General features: G+C 37.6%; 1 protein-coding gene across 1 annotated transcript in view; it reads right to left on the bottom strand.

Moving 5' to 3' along the window:
• LOC120730282 (chemokine-like protein TAFA-5) overlaps positions 1-17,216 on the bottom strand; it is a 47,611-nt gene that overhangs the window by 21,808 nt on the left and 8,587 nt on the right. The window contains exon 2 of the mRNA XM_040026570.1: positions 6,011-6,160. Coding sequence (XP_039882504.1) covers positions 6,011-6,160 — 150 coding nt within the window. The remainder of the gene's footprint in view (positions 1-6,010; positions 6,161-17,216) is intronic.

Genomic DNA, 17,216 nt, shown 5'->3' with positions numbered 1-17,216 from the left:
GATGCTATTAGCAGGTGATGGGCAGTGTCTGGTGTTGAAAAACAGTGCTCAGAGGTTGTTTTGTGTGAACACTGCAAAGAATCTTTGTTTGTGGTCTCAAAGATGTCATGCTTTTTCATTTTTAACTTGTAGTTCTATTCCTGTTAACCAGTAAATAATGAGATAAATAAATATCTAAATTTTAAATAAAGTTGATTTTTAAATAAAGTTTTTTTTCCCTCAAGAACTCCAGATATTTTTTTTAACCTAAGATTACAAGAGAAAATACAAACTTGCATAAATATCAAATTAGATTCATGCAAAGGTTAAAGAGATGCTGAGATACTACTGAGTGTGCTTTGAGTACTTTAGCAAAGTTATTCTAAAGGTCATTTACAGTAATTTAGAAGTAATACTTGTACTATCTAGTTTAAATTGCGCTATATACCAATGAGTGTCTGTCGATGATGATGATAAACTACCGAAAGCATCATCCCAAAGCAGGAGAGAGTTTTTCAAACCAGCTCTGATAACAGACACACTTTTTAACTCATTCATCTTGAAAAACACAAACATAAAGCTGTTTGGATCCAAAACTGTACATACAGCACCGGGAACAACAGCAGTAACGGAGTTTTACAAGAACAGCTACACAAATTGTTTCTATCAGTGGCTCCGTCAGTAAACTTATTAACTACAACGTATCTTCCAGCATCTAAGAAAATGTATTATTTGTGTGAATTTTAAATGTTCCAGCATGAAAGTATTTTTGATTTCCTTTTATTTATTCATTGTTAGCTTAGCAAATAGAAATGGCTGTGATGTAATCTCCATGTAATCTAATGCAAATGGTCTCATTTAAGATACTAAAAAAGCCTAGCGGTTGGGCTGCAGTCATTGGATTTAACAATGATTAAAATTTAGGGGAAAAAAGTATGGTAACACAATTTAGCAAGCTTATGCTTATTAGAGTGCATCCATTATAATCATATTATAACAATTTTAAGCTATTTAAATTTACTCCCCAGTTTAGTTGCTATCACTGAAGCGACCCATTAGTCTTTGCTAGCTGAGAGAGAGATTAAATTAAAGTGCCACAGGTGTGTAATGAGGGCCTTATACTGTAAAATAGTGAAAAAATTGTACATACAGAACAGTGTTAAAAAAAACCCAATAACAATAAAATAACAATGAAAATAAAAATTAGACCATAACTAAGTAAAATGGAAAGTATTGAAGTGTCTGCCAGGATTTCGTTGCATAACTAGAGTCAACACATCACTGTTGTTCTTTCCATCAAATTGCAGTTTACAGTCAGACTCAAATAGTTTTGAATTTAATAAAGCATATCGGCCATATCAGCTTTTAGGGCAATAGAGTTTATTCTAATAGAAGACAAAGTTGGAGCACTAACACAACAAAATAATTCAAATATACATACAGATGCAAAAAAGCTAAAAATGTTATGAAATTAATGCTTCACATATATTCCTACTTAGCAACAACATTTAAGTCACTGGCAGCTGAAATTAATAAAATTAATTATCTGCTAGGAAATCTAGCTGAACCTTATATAATAGCTCTGGTAGAAAAGTCCTTCAAAGAGCTGCATTTTACTTTCCTACTTGGAGAACATTTCATATTTCAGAGCCTGTAGTTTTTCACATTTACTTGAAAAGAGCAGTTGAAACTCGACATGTCTGTACTTTCGCCACCTGCTGCCTGTTGCAAAGCTTTAAGCTGATTGTTGTGGCACATGGCTGAACTCTCTGAGCCTGGTCCTGCCTGAGGTTTTTTCCTGTTAAAAGAGAGTTTTTCCTTACCAGTGTCACCAAAGTGCTTGCTCATAGGGATTGTTTGATTGTTGGGGTTTCTCTGTATTATTGTAGGGCCATAACTGTTGTTATGTTTTGGTGCTATATTTAAAAAAATCGAATTAAACTTGCACTGTCCTACTTGTCACTAACAGGGACTGGATCAACCTGATGTCACTTTTCGGACCCAGAAACTGTTCATGTTGACATTCATCTGGACATGAATGTCAGGAAATTTTGCTGTTTCAAGGAAAATCTGAATTAGAGTGATTGAAGTCCTTTCCATCTAAAGCATTTCTTCTGAAGGCCAAACAGAAGGAGAGATTGAAAAGGTTCACAAACTCTGCAAAACAGCTGTTCACAAAATCACCAGTAGAGCCTCAAAGTCCTTGTGGACAAGACCCTGCAAATTTTGTCATTGTTTTCGATGGCAAAAACATAAAGAGAAAGATATCATGTTTGCGGTGTGACAGGGAAATGTAGGACCCAAATGCAGGACTGACAGACAACGAAGGAAGTAGAACACAAGGGGGGGGGGACATAAACTCAGAAACGGCAAGGAACACAGAGGGAAAAAACACAGCATTGTGAGGGTAGAACGCAACAAAGAGCAAGGAAAACACAGGGCTTAAATACACAAGGGCGTAATGTAGGAATGGGAATCAGGAGGGAAACACAGCTGGGACTAATTAGACATGATGAGACAAGGGGAAGCAAAACTAGATACACTGACATGAGACAAGTAACCGGCAAAGTAAAACGGGAAGTATAACACAGAGACGTGGACTTGACACAGAGACAGAAGCTACGTTCACACTGCAGGTCTTAATGCTCAATTCTGATTTTCTGATCAAATCCGATTTTTTTGTCTGCTCGTTCACACTACAAATAAAATGCGACAGCAAACGTGCTCTAGTGTGAACGCTCAAAGCGGCCCGCATGCGCAAAACAAGACGTCACACACAATGCGCTCTGTTTAGACCCAGAGCAAACAGTATTGTTTGACTGATGGCCCTTAATATAAAGACTTGTTTCGGGATTTTACGTTTCCCAATTTTTGCTTTAAGTTATTTTGTTATTTACATAATAATGTAAATAACCTAATAATGATCCTTATTGCTGTTTTAGAGGAGCGGTGCTTCAAAGGATAGTTGCAGATTTCTGTCAGAATCTGCAGATTATACAGTACAAATAAAATGTTCATGTTTCTCCAACGTTGTCTTCCCGACAGTTTCACTGACATCTACACTGGATGGCCAAGAAGCGTTCGGCAAATCTTCTCAGGCGCTTCTCCGGCGCTAATAATTGGCGTCTGTCTTGTGTCAGTGATGTAAAAGACGGATTTAATGCGACATGACCGTTCAAACAGCAGTCGCTTTCTAAAACATCAGATATGTATCGGATTCAGTAACACATACGAAAGTGACCCAGATTGGATTTGAAAATATCAGATTTGTGCCGTTCACACTGTCATACCATGATCGGATATGGGTCGCATAGGGTCAAAAAAATCGGATTTGATGCGCTTTCACCTGCAGTGTGAACGTAGCCAGAGAGACATGACTGACCGGGGAGACAGAGGGAACATGGAGGCAAGAAATGAAATGTGGAGCAAAGGGAGGACACAGAGACCGTAACTAGAAGCTAAAAAACACAACAAATTTAATATGAACAGAAAACCATCTACCGAACTCAAAACCATGAATAACAATAATCAAGGAATACAAATTAAAACTGATACAAAACACTGGGTCACAGACCCAGCGCCGTGACAAAAGAGGAGACAGCTACTGATGAAATGCAAAGAAACTTTGGGCTTTATCCATCTAGGCAGTGACTTTCTGAACTTCACATTCAAGAAGACAATTGGAAGACTGAGAGAAAGCTTCACTTATGTTTTCTCATAAAATAGAAGTACTGGACTGATTTGTTGTCTTAGAACAGGCGTGTCGAACTAAAGGCCTCGAGGGCCGGTGTCCTGCAGGTTTTAGATATCACCGTTGGTCAACACACCTGAATCAAATGATTAGTTCATTAGCAGGCCTCTGGAGAGCTTCAAGACATGCTGAGGAGGTAAATTAGCCATTTGAATCAGCTGTGTTGGATCAAAGACACAAAACCTGCAGGACATCGGCCCTCGAGGCCTGGAGTTCGATACCTGTGTCTTAGAAGATTGTGCAGTCTGTGAAACCACAATGTCTTAGGGTACCTTTTTTTTTGTATATTCCTAGAAAAACAATTATTCACAGTATGTTATATTACTTTAGTAAATATCTATTGGAGACCTATTCCAACAAATTTGAAATTAAATGATGCCCTGTATCTGAAGTTCTTAATCTAGTAAATACTGTCAAACAAGTCCTTTTTATGTTGACAAACTACCAGTTGTAGTCAATCGCGATGACTAAAGAGAAGTTAATAGGCATCGTCAAATTAAAAATCATTGTGGAATCTTCAACACCACTTATTAAAAGACTTAACTGAATGCATATAGACAGATTTTAAATACTGTATACTTTTGTGTATACTTTTGACCCTGTATAGATTAGAGAAAATCCAAAATAAACCCAAACATGAGCAATACAAATTTAAAGTAAATAAAGATGCGTGCTGTAAGATCATTCCATCCTGGAAAAAAACAGTTCAAAGAAATAAAAATCTCAAATAACTATAATGAGTTTATGTAAACTTCTGACCACAACTGTACTTTTATTATCTAGTATTCTATTAGACAGATGCAGCCAGCCATAGCAAACAGATTTACCATAGCATGCTCTAAAAATAAATTATACAAATACAATAAAAAAACAAAACAAACAAAAAAACAGGAAATGACAAAAGCAAATGCTCAAACAAACATAAACAAATGTAAACATAATAAAAAATATAGAAAAGTCAAATCAAAGATTATAGATAAGCAAATAAAAGTAAGATCACCAATACTGTCAGAGCTTTGCTATAAAAGCACGCTCATCTTGTCATCCAGCTAACCCTTCATATGTTATAGCTGTAAATTTAGTACAGAAATTTGTATCCAAACACAGAAACATGTTATTCCCATGAGTTAAGTTATATCCTAGAAAGCGGATTCTGTTCATCTGGATGTGGCGTGCTCAGTGGGAGACATATTTCATCACTCATCCAAGTGCCTTCAGCAAGCAGTAGTTTTGTATAACGCACTGTTATGTAATGTTACTTCTACACAAGAAACCAGTTTTTTTAAGTTCATTTCTAACAGCTAAAAAGTTGTCAAATTAAACCAGGCCAACGTTTCTGTTTGTTTTACTGTTTCCTATTCAGCCTCAAAGCTTTTTTTTTTTTTGGGATTCATTTGTATTATGACCAAAACAAATGCCACTGACTAATATGAGGTCAGTTTCACGATCATTGACATATAAATTGGTGTAACCATTGATCAATAGCAATGAGTCTCTGTGGCTTTCAAACTCCAAAGCTTGATTGAGCAAAGAGTTATGGAAGCCATTTATGTGAAAAGGTAACATCCATCTCGGACCAGAGGCCGAGGCCTTATGGTTCAGCAAGGAGAGCATGTTCAGAGTCTGCTGGCAGACGAAGAAAAGGCTGTCTTCCTGCCGGAGCTCTGTTCCCACAATCTGAAAAATGCATATGTTACCCAGTTCCAGTGACACGGAGTTAGTCGATTGGAGTAGGTAAAAACCTCTCTCCCCCTGTCTGAACAAAAATGTCTACACAGATGGACACATTTGTGTACACAAATTACACTTAATGGTACATCTTTTACTTACTTACAATGCTATGATTGGACCCATTCCCCAACTCTCTGTGAATGGTTCTCATTGCCATTGATCACTGGGCATATAAATTTGCATATTCATAATCACAAAACTGACCTCACAGCGCATTGTTAGTCATGGAGCAAGTTTTGGTCATCATGTAAATGTGCTGATTATAGGGTTGGGGAAACCTGCAGTCAGCTGAGACTGAAGAAGACACTAAAAACGCTGAGTCCAGATGAACATAACCAACTTTTTGGGATTTCCTTAGTTCATTTGTGGTAGCCAAAAAGGTGTTAAATGAAACCTGGCATTTTCTAACTCTTTTTACAGTTTGATATTCAAAATGTAAACTTTTTTTCCTGATTCACTGCTTGTCTTATTTAACATAATATATTTTTATATATTATTCATCGTATTCACCAGTCAGCAGCAGTCGTCTGAGGACAGTGAGGATCTTACCATCCACACAGGCTGGTCTGGCTCTCGTCGTACCAGCAATCTGTCCCTTCTTGCAGGCGCAGCGAGCTGTCTGCCGTGCGATGGTCCTCCTGGGCTGGCTGCTGTCACGGTCCAGAGTCACAATCTCACAGGTCCCTGCTACCAGCTGGCCTGAGGGAGGCGAGCAGGAAAATCCCATAAACTTCATCGGTCAATTTAACTTTGATGACAATGTTTTACATTCTGTTTATTTTAACGATAATTGTACATCTTTAACACTTTATTTTCACGGAATACACTCAGCTTCCAGCTTAAAGTTTCAAAGCTAAGAACTTCTCTAAACCTATTTCCTGAACATGACAGTGACTTCAGGGTACTTAAATGATCTGCACAGTCACAAGCTCAGTCACAGTCACAAGCTCTAAGTCCAAGAAAGCACCTTTGGGATATGCTGGAATAGAAGATTTGGCTGTACAGTTGATGAATGTGAACCTTGCTGCATCTATGCCGCAAAGAATTAAGGTAGTTCTGAAGGTAAAAGGAGTCCCATCTGGTACGAGCAAGTGTACCTAAAGAAAGTTACCGGTGACTGTATAATCATATCATGTCATGATTTTCATGTGAAAAATGAGCTTTCAAGCTCCTACGTTAACATGAAGGCTTTGAAAAACATTTGCAGGGACCCATACAATTTGCCCATACAACCCCTCACCCCTTCATCTATGCAGATGTATAATTAATCCTCAGAAACAAAATTAAAGTTCCTTTATTACAATAACACATTCTGTCAATTTGTTATTTAAATAAATTTTTCTCATGAAAAGGAAAAAATAGAGAGCAGTGGAATCGAATCACAGTAGAAGATTAAAGCCTTGGGATTTGAAGAGGTTGGGTGTATGTGGTTTCTGTGGTGACTGCAGCAGTCCCCCCTGCATGCTGATGAACTGTCATCAATAGGGCTATGGATGGACCATCGCCTCTCCAGAGAGGTCCTGACTCACAACAGCCACGAGCTCAGAAAAGAGAAAACAAGAGGCTCCGTTCAGAGAGGGGTCAGCAGGGTCACAATATGAAAAACAGCAACGACAACAGAAAAGCAGCAGTGCCCACAGCAACAGCCACAAAAACAAGGGGAGAAGTTCATTAAAGATGAGGCATTTTCAAAAGGTTCAGCAGCATTACTCCCTGGGCAGCTGGTCATTTTTGTCAACAGGCATGTCTGTAAAACACCTTTGTGGACACAAATTTTTCCAAAAGAACAAAAGAGAAAAACAGAGAAGGAGATGTTTGTTCTGCCCTATGAGGTTTTTAACAGCTGGGCATAGAATGGGAGGTCAGATATCCACGGCACCTTTGAGGGACCTCCTGAAACGTAATAATTAATTCCTGTATACTATCTGTAATATGTTCTTCTTCATTTATACCTTTTTTTTATGGTTCTTTTGTGATCTATTTATTTATTTAATTTATACACTCATTATATTTGTCATGGGCAGAATGGTGGCACAGTAGTTAGCACTGTTGCTTCACAGAAAGTTCTTGAGTTTGATTCTAACATCTGGCGAGGGCCTTTGTGTGAATCACAGCAAAAGTTTCTGGCACAACTTCACCTAGTTCCAAGGTGCATGGAGAGGATGAAACAATTCACAATGCAGGAACTCCAGCAACGCTTAAGGGAAGAGGAACAACTTTATTATGTGACCAACGCTTTTCGGCTTGTGGCCTTCATCAGGGTCATAGTAAAACATTGTAGAAGTTTGCTTAAATAAAAGACAGGAAACAGAAAAAAATTTCAAAATAACCAATCACATCTTCATAGATAGATAAGATAACGTATAACAGGTTGGTATTTGGTTAAGTCACACCCAAGTAAACATACTGGACTAGATCATTAATGATGAAGATGGGGGGGGGGGGACATAATCCCCAGCTGTCTCAAAATAACACATGTGTGAAATACATAAGAAGAATATTATGAATATACAAAAAAAACAAAACAAAACATAAAATGGTTACAAATGACAGCATTTCATAAAAAAATAAGGAGGTTGGTGCAGCAGTTAAGAAACAAGAGGAAGTCATAACATGAAAACACATTTGTGGAAAGGTCCTCATTTATGTCTCTACAATGTAAAATCTCTCAAATGTAGACTTAAAACGAGATGTCTAGAATGCTACTCCTTCTTTTGCTGATAAAATAAATATAAATAAATAAATAAACATTACCCATGCGAGAATATTGTAACTGGGAAAAAATAATAGTAAAAACATTAAAAATATAAAAAAGTTTAAGCTCACAAAAACTCATTGATAGAAAAATCCTCATTCACACCTCTAGGGTGCAGACTTTTAAAACGGAATATCCAAAATGCTTCTCTTTTTTTCCGGATAAAATTAGTATTACCACCTCTTTGGTTTAGTTTAATTACTTCAATGCCAAGAAAAAATAAAGGTGAACTTGGATGTTTATCATTGAAGCGTCTTGCAACAGGGTTGGTTAGATCATTCCTCTTGATCGAACTTCTGTGCTCATTAATTCGATCTTTCAGAGGGCGGGATGTTTCTCTTATATATATTTTAATGCATGGGCACTGTATCATGTACATTACATTTTTAGTTCAGCATGTGATAAAGCCCTTTATTGCAATGGTTTTGTTACTTATAGGGTCTTTGAATGATTTTACATTTTTGGTGTATTGACAATTAATGCATGACCCACACTTGAAATTACCTTGTACGTTATGGCTTATTAGGGTTTTATCTGGAGTATTAGGGTCCTGGCAAGCTCTATCTTTAATATTCCTTCCTCTCCTATAGGTTATCATTGGTGGTTCCTTATAGGTACCTAATAAGTTTGGGTCATTTTGAAGTATATGCCAGTGTTTTAAAATGATTTCTTTAATGGTTCTGGTTTTTGGTGTAAAAGTTGTGCAAAAGACAAGGTTAGATTTAAGTTTTGGAGATTTCTTAGTTGCTAAATAGAAATCCCTGCTTACTGAATTCACCTTCTCTTCTGCAGATCTTAACCACTCCTCTTTGTACTTTCTTTCTTTAAATTTGTTCAACATTGTTCTTTGCTCTCATTATATTCATCTGGAATTTCACAGATACGTTTGAGTCTAATCAATTGGCTTACAGGGAGGCTCTTTTTGAGGTGGTTCGGATGGAAACTTGCAGCATGAAGTAATGTTTTCTGATCAGTGGGTTTAGAATAGAGACAGGTGGATAGAGATTTGTCTTTTTTTGTTACTTTTATGTCCAGAAAGTTAATTTCTTCAGTACTGTAATTGAGGGTGAAATGTAAGCCTGCAAAATGTCCATTAAGGAATTCTATGAACTGTAGTAATATAGAGACTGGTCCTTTCTGAGCGGTGAAGTTTGCATGTTCTCCCTGTGTTTGCCTGGGTTCTCTCTGGGTACTCTGGCTTCTTCCCAACTAACCCCACTAACAGGCAGTTAGTGGGGTTTGGTTAATTGGTCATTCTAAATTGCCCATAGGTTTGAATGTGAGTACAATGGTTGTTTGTCTGTCTCTCTGTGTTAGCCCTGCATCAGGTTGGCGACCTATCGGGGATAGGCTCAAACCCTCCCCAAGGACCCTGATAAGGATAAGTGGAAGAGAATAGATGGATGGATTACAATCATCACATATACCCATTTTATCAAAAAGAAACACAAACATATTTAAGAAATCACAAGTACTAATTGTTTATTTAGTTATATGAAGTGCTTTCAAATGTCTGTTTCTGTTTCTGTTGTCTTTGAGCATTCATAGAGTTGTTATCAGTGTTGAGTAAGTTACTTTAAATTAGTAACTTAGTTACATTACTAGTTCTATCAAAAGTAACTCAGTTACTTCAAGTTACTCGTTACTTTCAGAGTAACTAGTTACTAGGGAAAGTAACTTTGGTTTTACTCAGAATTCTCTTGTTAATGTGTTGCTTCCATAACTTTGCCAGTCTTCTAGCTTGCTTACTTGCCACAAGTGCACTGTGCCACCTACCAATAGAAAAAAAAATGTGCATATTTCCACGAGAGAAATCCCACGCCTGGACCGTCATTGACTGCTGCCATGATTCTAGCCTACGTCACAGCGTCATGTGCGCTTTTTACATCCAACACAAAAACTGCAGTCGTGGTGCTTTTGATTGTATTCAGAACTCGGAAATTCTGCCTTCTGAATAGGAAGATGTAGGTAACACCAGACTGCAGATGAGCTGCATACAGAGCTGGACTGGGACTATAATCGTTCCGGGCATTTTGACTGGAGACCGGCCCGCCATTATAGGAAAAATTATAAAGCCTTTGAATGAAAACAAACGCTGTTGTTCAAGGTTCAAGGTTCAAGGTTCTTTATTTGTCACATGCATAGTTATACAAGTATAACACACAGTGAAATGTAGCCTGACACGCTCCTCGACATGTGCAAAAATTGGGGGGGGGGTGTAGAGGAAGAACATTATATATATATATATATATATACAGACATATAGTATATATATATATATATATATATACAGACATATAGTATATACATTGGGTGAATGTGCAGTAGTAGCAGCAAGCAGGTGAATTCTGTACATTAATATGAATAGACATCTGACTATTTTACAGGATAGACAATATAAACATATTTAAAATTAAAGGAATTGAAATGTATATTGTGCCTTGGTTTAGTGTCTGGAAGAGAGTCCTGTCTCAGTCAATTATAGATGATGTGAGAGGGCGGGTGTGTGTGTTTAGGGCACGGATGGCTTGGGGATAGAAGCTCCTCTTGAGTCTCTCTGTCCTTGCCCGGAAGATGCGGAACCTTCTACCAGATTGCAGAAGTTGGAACAGTTTGTTGCCAGGATGGGACGGGTCCTTCAGTGTTGTGACAGTGATGTACACTGTTTTGATGGTATATATGTATCAATCTATCAATCGTTTGTTGTAAGATTCAGATAATTATTTTTTAAAAGTGAGACATTTTAAATGAGAATAAGAAAGAAAAGTATTTCTTTGTGCCCTCCTTTCCCTGTTAATGCCCTACCTGGCCCCCCTGGCAAAACTTTGCTAGACGCACCCCTGCACAGTTACCAGCTGTCAGCTACGTAAAAAAAGATCCTGGTGTTATTTGTCTCTCAGAAACAGTTCATAACTTCCCTTCAACTCATTCATGTCACCTAAAAGATAAACCTGTTTATAATATAAACCAGATAAACCACTCAGACCAGCGGCCGCCTCGGGTCTCTCCTCCTGCCTCCCCTTTCCCTCATCCACCTGCCATTCTCCACCACTTGCTAATGTTACTGAATATGTGGAAGCTCCGCGTTAGCCACCACACGAAGTAACGAATAACGAGCCTATTTAAATCCCAGTAATGACTAACGCGTTCCTTATTTTTGCATAATAACTAGTTACCGTGCTCGTTACCACAATAATAACGTAGTTACTGTAACGTGTTACTTAATAACGCGTTAGTCCCAACACTGGTTGTTATGGAGATGATATTCAGTTGCACATGTCATTTTGTATATTTAAATTTACACGATCTGTCTTTTAGATCTGATTAACTTGATGACAGCCAATTATCACGCATTCAATATGCAAAAAAACAAAAAGGTTTTTTTTGTGTGTGTACCTAATAATTTCCTCTGAATGGTGACTGAGAATCTTAGATCCATCACATCTCAGCCACCTGGAATTAGTGTTCCTTCTGATCAGATGTTCAGTTTTTATAAACATGTTGGTTGTTTTGTACCATCCAGTTTCTATCATCTGCTGAAGAGTGTCCATTTTACAGCTTTCACAGTTCAGTTGTTATAAATGACTATTCCTTTGCCCCACTAAATCCCTGGATCACCTAAAAATGACCCCACATGTCCCTGCAAGCCTTCTCACAAGGCTTCTTTACACTGGCCCTCTATAAATTTTAGGGATCAGTTTAAGATTTTGGTGATCACTTTTCTGTAAGCGGTCTATGCAGTTTTAATACTATTTTTCATTGAGTTTAAATAATTCGAGAACAGCTTCACAGCCTCTCTCAGAGGCCACTCTGTCCTTCAGCTGCTTTTGTATTCATTCTGTCATTCTGTGGTTGGGGCTGTTTGAAATACTGGCTGCTGGGGTGAAAAGCCTGTCAGACTGAAACATGGCAGAGTGTCAGAAGTGCTTGGGAGCTCAGAGGTTCTGAAGCAGCATGCAGTGTTTGCTGTCAGCAACGCCTCGATGAAACATGAATAAAGGCGCAGTGCTGTTGTTTCTATCAGCTCGGAGTCATTGCTGCTGTCCGTCACGGAAGTAATCACTCAGGAGGATTAATGTCTTTGTGACAAGGCATACTTTCTCCTCTTCAAAACACACAGGATCCTTTAAGTGCAGGAAAATGGCATTATCGAAACAATAGATGAAAACATCAAATGAGCAACAAAAAGTGTCAGTATGCAAACAAATTACCCCCCTAGTGTAGAGAAGGCTTGCTGTATTACTTCAACTTTGTTAGATAAAAAAAACTACAACATGATTTCTCCTAAAGTCTTTTAATGGCAGGAGCTCACCCCTCAGTTTACATATAAGTCACAAGTCCACTTGTTTCTGTTTTTGGTTTTTTTTGTTTGTTTTTTTCCAAATGTATGGTTCATTACCAGAGTGCAAACTCAGAGTGTCACACTCAAGAGTGAGTCACCACATACAATAATACTGACGTTAAGAGTGAAGCTGAGGACTTGCACTTAAAACACAACAGTATATACTAATAAAACAGGAAATTCGAGAAAATAAAACCCACACCGTGTGTCTCTAATACAAGCCTGTCTTTAAATGAAGTTGTGACTTTCTGTACATGAGGTTCATACGGGGCTGGTTATTATTTGAGGACAGACACTAATCAAAAGATGCAATGCTGAAACTGAGCTCTGTGCTGATGAAACGCATACAAAGAAAACAGTTTCATAAAAGTGAGTCTAACAGTAACATGATCTTTCCTAACACTAACACTGCACACAACTTTGTGCTGAGACTACACTTTTGATGAAGTTCAGGTGTGCACACAGGTGTTCACACAAGTGTTCACACAGGTGTGCACACAGGTGCTCGCACACACAATATTGGGCTGCTGTTGCCTCTAAAAATATCTTGTATTATTAGTACTCTGTGCTGTTCAGTAACATTGTCATTGTTATTTATGCTGGTCGTTGCTGTGGTTTCTCTGCTGTTTTTTTTTTCCTCAACAGGTGTTGTGTTTGTGTTTTTCCTCTTCTCCTCTATTTTTCTCTCCCTGTCTTCCTCTTACCTTTCTCCCCCAACTTCACTTTCTTTCATTTTTTTCCTTTTCTGTTTCCTGGGTTGTAATAATCCAAAACAAAAACTCCTAATAAAGTTATAATAAAATATGACCATCAAGTGGGCCATTATAGTCAATGCCACTATGCTCCACTTGTGAAAGTAAATTTGTTTGGCGTTTTTTGGCCTTCAGACAACAATTCTGATTGCTACACTGGTGGACAGGCCAGGGGGGGAAATGAAGTTCATAATTACATATGACAGCCTGCATTAATAGCACTCTAGCTATCTCTCTGGTGTGACCTCCCGCTTCTGTTAACCTCAAGGCAGCATGGAAACTGATCACTGCTTGAGAGTTACCATGATAGTAGTTATGACACTTCTCCCTCTTTCTCCTCTCTGTATAAAATCAGGTCCGTAAGATTTGTCAAATCACTGATTTACTTTCCGGTTCCAAAAGGCCAAAGTTCATCTTGGGGAGATGACATTTCTCCATCGCTTTGTTTGCTCTCATACCTAATGCAAATCAAAGGTCATAAAATCACACCAAACTAGAGAGGATCTTAATTTAGCTTTGCTTCCAACAAATGACACTAATACAGTTAGAAAGTAAGAAAAACTGCTGTCTAGTCTGTCCGGACTTTCTTTCTAACCTCAGGAATTTTTTCCATCAACCTAATTCAGTATGTTTTCTTGGTCTCAGGGATTTCTCTGGTTTTTGAATTTGATATTTTAATTTTGATATTATTCTAGTCATGTTAAACTTCAGGTCTGATTTTTTTTAAAAATCCTGCTCATTTAATTATCATTGTAATTATTAGTTTTAGTTGAATTTTGATTGTGAATTGTGATTTTGAATTTTAGTTCCTGTTTGTTAATTTCTCCACTGGAAAAACTCTGTTCAAGTTTTACTTTAAAAGTGGACAAGAAAAATAACCTTTTTGTCAAGAAATTTCACTGTAAGAGGCACAGTTGTAGCTGAACTTAACAGGACTAAAGCTGACATTCAGCATCATCCTTTGTTTTACAGCAGTACACTTTCTGTGCAGACTACCTGCCAGTGGGTCCTTCCTCTGATCTCTGCTGTTTCTCTCTGCAGTGAAACACTTGTATGATTTTTACTCCACTGTTTGGCCAAACGAATCGCTTTAAACTCGGCTGTAGCAGAAAAGCTCAGATTACAGGAAAATAATAACAGTTACAGGACATTGTTTTTTCCACTTGTATTGCTGTTTCCTTACCAGTGGGAGCTGACACACAATCTATTCATGGAGATGACAAAAGATAAACTGACACCCAGTGGATATGACCTTTTATTATCTATTGTCTTTTTTTCAATTTCCCTGCAAATTGAATTGTTTACCGTAAGAGGGAAGAAAGAAGAATAATGATGAGGGTGAAACTGATTTTGACGTGATAAAGCAGCTGTCTGCTGGCCCTCTGATGACAGTTAATGAGTCTATTATTGTGCACCAGGAAACAAATTCAGAATCCAGCAACGGGTGAGATGGAAGTCTCTAAAGCAGTTTGTTCTCAGACGGCAAACTAGCAAACTATCAAAGAAGTCAGAGGTTGTGTTTAACATGACGTAGAGCAACTTTTGGAGAGGAAGTATTAAAGCAAATCTACAGATGCACCAAACTGTTAACTATTTGTTTGTTTGTTTTTTACTTCTTTTTCCTGCCTCCTGTCTTTCTTTGTCTGTATCTTCCCCTTTCTTCAGTGTAATGTGTGCTTAGCATTACTGTGGAAATTTACAATTACTTTCATTGTGGGTATTTTGTATGTTTGTTTTTATTTCCTGGATTTATGATTGCTTTCACTGCCCATATTAGTTTCACCAGTGTTCTATCACTCAATGACCTCTCTGTGTATTTATTGTGGCCTTTCCTGTAGATTGTATGTTTGATGTTTGATATTTGCCACTGTGGCATCAAATATCCATTAAGCTAATCCATCCACACAAGCTAATAAAGATTTCTAGCAAAATGCATTCATAAACTGTGCAGAACAATGCACAGACACAGAAATCTGCTTATGTGTTCAAGGTAACAGAAGGAATGTCTGTTATTATTGTTATTATTTCCAATTTTAATTAATGACACATTTAATTGATACCTTTGTTACATCTATTAGGTAGACCATGTAAGTATATTATTAAAGTGCAATGTTAAATATCAGGGAAAACTTTGATTTATAAATATGAAATGTAAAAAGATAAATTGAAATGCATAACTGAAATAATTACATAATTAAAATACAAAAAATATTACTACAATATTATTATATAATATTATTATTATATAATATTCAGCAATATATTATTATTAAATATTATTATTTGCTTTTTTAAAATATAGAAGCCCATGGATAGTGACAGCGTCTGCTGTAACAACAATCACAGAAAGCATGTTAGCATATGTTGCACACATGTGACATACAACCAGCCAGCTGCAGAGAAGCTACATGACCTGCGAGAACATGACAGAGTGTTGCATGTGCAAAAAAGTGATGTACCACATAGCGTTGGCATCGTGAACATTGGTATTTCAGAAATAAACCTCTCGTTTTGATTGAGTGATGAGACTTTAACCACCCACCCTTCAAAAGAAGCTGCCATCGTCAGTCACATTCAGTGTTGCTTCCAAATAGGATTTTTTTTTAAGGTTTTTAATTGTATATTACCCTTTCTTATACCCTGGAGTCCGACTCCTCTATTTTGCACAGGAACATATAGTTTAACTTTTTTAAAACTAATGTTTTCAGTTGAGCTCGTGTTTCTGCTGAAGACACTTTTATTTTGGAAATCAAAGCTTGTCAGTGTTTGTGCACACGGCAACAGATCCTATCTTGTCTAGCTGAGCCAAGGGGGTTTTGGCTTTTTTTTGTCACACTTCCATGCTTACCGCTGAATCACTCGCTGATGTTCCTCCTCCAGACCCATTTATTCAAATCCAATTACACTCTCTGGAGCTTTTCGCTTTCTTAATTTTTGTTGTGTGTTTTTTTTTCCTCAGCTGATGATTCCCTCTTTCATTCAGTTGCTGTGTTCATAATTCCCATGAATATACGCTCAACTTAATGGAGCATTGAAAATTAATTTGGGCTCCGAAGGTTCCTTAGTTAAGCTTTCAACACCGCAGGCACAACAGCGTGTCTGCTGCATAACAGGTTTGTTTCCAGGATCTAAATGAGCTTTATGAGCAGGCAGATAAAAGGAAGGAAACACAAAGTAAACAGAGAGCATAAGGAAATTAAACTTGATCTGCGGTTTGTCTTCATTAAAGTGTTTCACACTGTGATGATCAATGAAAAAGAGACAACCAAAACAACGTTCTACAACTGATCTTTTATACTGTGCTTTTTTACCTTGTGTTTTGATGTCATGTAAACTGGCAGACCGTTTTACAAAAAAGACTCTGCAGAATCATTGCAAACATGCAGCTGCTCACTTGACTCTGTTTGAGCTATGACTGATGAATTTCAATGAGCAGCTGCTGGACTTTATGATTTTCCTCTTTTTGCAGCAGCACTGATTATCTGAAACATCTGCATATGATGAAGAAACTCGGAAGCAGCTGCTGAATAAAAACAAAAAAGCAAGTTTCTGCTTCACGGAGAGCAGAGGGGATTTTATTGTTTTTCTGTCATACATCAGAGACTGAGGAGAACTTTAAATGTGCCAGTGTTATGTTGCATCTGGCTGCCTCAGAAGTGCATATTCTACCTGAAATAAAAACAGTAACATCTATGAAACATGACTGATTCCAGGTATCACCCACAGTGTGAAAGAAGTCTGGTATCAGATCAGAAATGTCAAAAATCACTTTCACAAAGACCCAGAGTGGAATTGTCACATCAAGGACAGTTTCTTTTCGAGGCTTGTACTATGAATCGAGCTCAACATACCGAGGCCAGCTTTCTGTTACGTGAACAGCAGCGATCACATGACTCTGGCTCAACT

This window comes from Simochromis diagramma, unplaced genomic scaffold (genome assembly GCF_900408965.1).
Source record: "Simochromis diagramma unplaced genomic scaffold, fSimDia1.1 OVJJ01000293.1, whole genome shotgun sequence".
NCBI lineage: Eukaryota > Metazoa > Chordata > Actinopteri > Cichliformes > Cichlidae > Simochromis > Simochromis diagramma.
Note: the sequence above shows the minus strand (reverse complement) of the source record. Positions and strands in the feature narration are given on the sequence as shown.